The 4552-nt window shown below is 47.3% G+C and overlaps 1 protein-coding gene across 7 annotated transcripts; it reads left to right on the top strand.

Moving 5' to 3' along the window:
* The first annotated feature begins 6 nt into the window (after nt 1-6).
* LOC119366315 lies at nt 7-3437 on the top strand. Of its 7 annotated transcripts, none has more exons than XM_037632031.1 (7): nt 7-201; nt 441-479; nt 590-702; nt 2063-2158; nt 2245-2338; nt 2634-2811; nt 2975-3437. In XM_037632031.1, the coding sequence occupies exons 4-7, from the start codon at nt 2072-2074 to the stop codon at nt 3039-3041; spliced, it is 426 nt and encodes a 141-aa protein (XP_037487928.1). In that variant the 5' UTR covers nt 7-201; nt 441-479; nt 590-702; nt 2063-2071; the 3' UTR covers nt 3042-3437. The 7 variants fall into 7 exon arrangements, with proteins under 7 accessions (XP_037487928.1, XP_037487923.1, XP_037487926.1 ...); XM_037632026.1 differs by having other exon boundaries at nt 2057-2158; XM_037632029.1 differs by lacking the exon at nt 441-479 and having other exon boundaries at nt 7-180; nt 2057-2158.
* Nucleotides 3438-4552: the final 1115 nt, after the last annotated feature.

Below are 4552 nucleotides of genomic sequence, written 5' to 3'. Positions count from 1 at the left end.
CTCTCCCCCACAGCTCCCTCGTCATCCCCGCCACTCCTGCCGCTTCTTCTCCTCTCCCAGACCGCGTCAGTCGTCAGCGTCATCCGGATCCCCGCCAGGAGCTCGCGACCGAGCATTCCTGCCCGCCCGCCTGCGTTCTCTTCCGGATTCACGCCGGCGCGGCGGAGATTTCCGAGTCTTGTGAGTCTCGCTCGCCGGCAGGTAACTATTTCGGTCTTATTAATTAGCCGCCGTTGATCAGAGCCCAGGGGTGATGCGGAGGCTGCATTGGTAGGTAGAAAATTAGTTGAGGCATATGTTTTCTTCTGTATATGCGCACGCCCTCGAGACTCCACAACGGACTGGGATTCTGTGGGGTTATTTCTTTTGTTCATCCACTCCACCAGCGAACTGGATTTGCATCAGTGTTCTTGCTCATTCAATTCTTTCCTCATCATCAGTTTCAGTGAACTGGGTCAAAAAGAGATCTCTAGTTTCAGGTCCGCTTTTTCTTTGCACCCGGATGGCCCTTCCGGCTCTTGTTGATTGCTACAAATGCCGTATACATTTCAAGTTCATGGCATTGAACTTCTGTGGCGCATACATGCAGGAAAAATTCGGAACACAAGTACAAAGCAGAGACCCGGCTGGAGAGACCTCAGGGACCATCCACATCCATCTCGACTCCAAGCAACAAGAAGAAACACGAAAGCCAGTTGAAAGGTACCTTTCACTCAGATCTGACCCACCTCGTGACACTTCTGCTGTTAAGTGTTATGTTTACACACCTTATTCTCAGTGGATGCAACGAGCCAAGAAAAGCTCTGCTCCAAAATAGTCTTAATTAGCTCCAGAGCATGTGTCAAATGTGGATCCTGTCTTGCATTTTGTATGTAGCCGCTTGTCCTGTCTGCTTGAAATCTTGCGTGTAAAGGGGATCTTGCTTGCTTGCTTGCACGGTTGGAAAGCTGTAGGTTTCACAAGCAGGCACAATGTAGCCCTTGCCCATAGATAGGTTGTTTGTGATTGATGTATAGAATACTCAACGGTTGGTGGCATGTTGTGGGTTCTTGCCCATTTGCTCTTTCCCTTTAGATTCACTCAGGTTTCACTCATTTATTATCTGCTTCCTTTTTCATGAATGTAGTTGGTGTGTGTGTTGTGCTAGCTTGATCTTTCTAGGGTATGCTTTTTATGGACGGCGATTTACTGCAGGTTAGCACTGTCGATACACACACCACATCTGCTTGCTATTTTTGTGGGGGTATTGTTATTACAGAGTCGGCTGATCACCTTTCCTCTGTATGTATGAAAAATGGATTAATTCGGAAAGATGCTACTGTTAAAGAATTAAGGGTTGCACATGCATTGGGTAATGGCTTCAGATGTACTACAGAGAGGTAGTACTAATTAATTATGGTGTAATTTGGTTTGCTTTCGTAGCTGGTATATCAGAAAGTTTTTCTTGGAAATCATGTTTGCCAAGTACGGCAGTGCCGTGGGTCTGGTGCCTTGATGAATTTAGGCTGGTGGCGCTTTGGCAAATTTTCATAGCTGGTATACATCAGAAAGTTTTTCTTGGAAATCATGTTTGCCCCATATGGCAGTGCTGTGGGTATGGTGCCTTGATGAATTTAGGCTGGTGGTGATTTGGCAAATTTTCATATCTGGTACGTACATCAGAAAGTTTTTCTTGGAAATCATGTTTGCCCAGTATGGCAGTGCTGTGCGTCTGGTGCCTTGATGGATTTAGGCTGGTGGTGCTTTGGCAAATTTTCATAGCTGGTACATCAGAAAGTTTTTCTTGGAAATCATGTTTCCCCAGTACGGCAGTGCCATGGGTCTGGTGCCTTGATGAATTTAGGCTGGTGGTGCTTTGGCAAATTAATGGTTGCTTTTCATGGCTAGTGGTAGGTCAGGCATGTTAGTGCACCCCTCCATTTAGTGCAGTATTAGATGACACTCAACGCCGTAATCATATCGGTTGCTGGGGTACTTTTAGTATGCTTCAAGCTCTTGATGGCCAATAAAATGAGATTTGGTACATGCCATTGTATTGATCAGACTTTTGTTGCAGAGCTAGATCACAAGCATGGACAGGACAGCAAATGTGGTATTGGATATCGAGGGTCTGCCTCAACAACCTGATAAATGCTGCACTGGAAGTCCAAAGATGACTGTATGTCTTCTAGTTCATTCACATAATAAAAATGAGGAAACAGTAGTGTTTTGAAAGGGTCTTAACCTGCAATATTTTTCCTGCAGAGAGCCCTGTCACGTAAGGGTCCAAACCGTGTGGAGAGGAGGGGCGGTGAAGAGCAGGAGCCAGATGACTTGGGGAAAAAAGTTATCATTAAAGGTGACAAACTACAGTTTTTTTGTCTAGTTTTTAGGAACTATTTTGTACAATTTTCCATTTATTGGTTATACAATATACAACTACATACATCTCCTTTCGATCCTAGCCGCTTTTGCCCCATGCACATACATATTTTGAGCACTAACCTGAATCTAGACCAGATTTTTTTTTCGAAAATGTCCTAGTTTCTACAGTACCATTGTGAAGTGAGAAAGCTTTCTGAAATTCCTTTTGCAACTTCACAGTTAGCAATAACCACTGGTGCTTATATTTATTTGAACTGTCTTTACTGCAGTTGTGCCATCTCAGTTGGAGCAGATCAAGTTGCCGCTAGTGCACAACAAAACTTTGGTCACTGCACATTGCACTGCCACCGCACCTGTTCTGACTGACTCTGTTGAAGGAAGGACCAAGAGATTTAATCGACTCACGGCGTTTCATCCGCGGAGAATTCTTCTCTTCTTTGCAACTTTGTAAGTCACCCACCTTGTTGAGTTCTTCATTCTGTTATGCTGAAGCTTGTCTGCCCTGGTTTGATCTGAGCTTTTACACACACAGGCCGTATGTAAACTGGTTTACAATCACTGATGGCTGCTGCTCTCTAATCCATTTCCTTCTTCCTGACGTGTTTGTTAGGTCAAGCGTCGGGACGATGGTACTGATATACTTCACACTCGGCATCAGCGGCAAGGTGGAAGCCTAGTCTGAGTACATTGGTTGGGGGTGGTGCGGCGGTGTGGTGGTACATTCCATAGCTAGGACCAGCTTTCTTTCTTTTCAGTTTTTGCTTTGTTGGGGGGAGGTGAAGTGGTGTGGCATTATAGCGATGCAACAGCAGTGGGGACGGACACCAACATTCAAAAAAAGGAATGGAGATGACAGTCATCTCGGCCATGCTGCTCGACCGAACGGTGTTCGTCATCACTGCCGCCCAATGTGGCGCTCCTTGGCCTCCTAGAAATTTTCTTCCGTTGTGTACGTATAAAGAAAGAAAGAATTTGTGACAGTGTGAGACTGACACAGAGTGCCGTTGGTGATGATGATGAGTGGGCGTTGTGTGGCGCGCACTGTGCTGAGATGAGATGGGCCTTTTTCTCCTCGTTCGTTCTTCCTTTGGGTGCTGGAGCCCTAGTCAGGCAGGCGGATGAGCCGTGTCAGTCCGATTCATTATTTTGCCCCTTTACGCGGCTTTTTGCTGACGCCGCAGCGGGTGGCACAGCTTTGGCGTCCCCGTTGCCCGGGCGTGGCAGGCAGTTAAGCCGCGCCCCCCGTTAAGTGCTCTCTTCTCTGGGCGTGTGCGCGCACCACGGCGACACCAGTCACGCCGCCACCTTTTCCTGTTGGCACTCTGTCGCCAGTCATCAAGCCGCGCCCTGCTCCATGAGTCTGCTCCGGTGGAGCAGCAGAGGCTGTAGCCATGTGGGGCAAGGAAGCTGGGTGTGCAAGTGCAATGCAACCGTGCAAGCGCACCGTCTGCTAGCTCTTCTTGCCCAACTCGAAATCGAGCTTGCGAGATCCGTTGAGGAATCTGATGGCCCCGCCGTGCCGGGTGCCGGACGGGCGCAAGACCGTTCGAAAGCACCTGCCCGTGAACAAAATGATTGGCCAACGAACGATGCCGCAACCCCACTAGCATGCTGCAAGCTGGGTGCGGCCGGCGTTTCTTCTGCGTGCGCGCGACACCCCACCCTGCCTGGATGGAACCAACGAACAGCTAGCTCGGCATTTATTGCACGGGTGTAGGGAATACAGTGTTTTTTTTAAATAAATCGTCAGCTTTATTAATTGCAAATAACAGTTACATCGTCCATAAGAAGAGGTACAATTTCATCCATGGATTCCTCAAAATATTCATTTGTCATGGAAATTTTCGCTAACCATGCTAGTTCATGAGCCACCTTATTTGCCTCCCTATTACAATGTTCAAACATAGTAAGAGAAAAACCACAGGCCAAAAAATAGCAATCATCAAAGACCGCCGCCGCCGCTCGCGCTGATTGTCCTCCATTCTTCATTGTGTTGATGACTTCAATATTGTCTGAGTTGACATCAAGGCGATTGCATCCCGCCCTCTGTGCAAGTAATAATCCAAACCTTAGGGCCAAAATTTCTGCTGTCAGAACATCTGCACACCAGTCAAACTTCCAATTTCCGTCGGCAATAAATCTTTCTTTATCATCTCTGAGAACAGCCCCAGTTGTACCACTAAGCCGA

Source organism: Triticum dicoccoides, chromosome 2B (genome assembly GCF_002162155.2).
Source record: "Triticum dicoccoides isolate Atlit2015 ecotype Zavitan chromosome 2B, WEW_v2.0, whole genome shotgun sequence".
Taxonomy (NCBI): Eukaryota; Viridiplantae; Streptophyta; class Magnoliopsida; order Poales; family Poaceae; genus Triticum; species Triticum dicoccoides.
The sequence above is the reverse complement of the archived record's forward strand: the minus strand, read 5'-3'. Positions and strand labels throughout refer to the sequence as shown.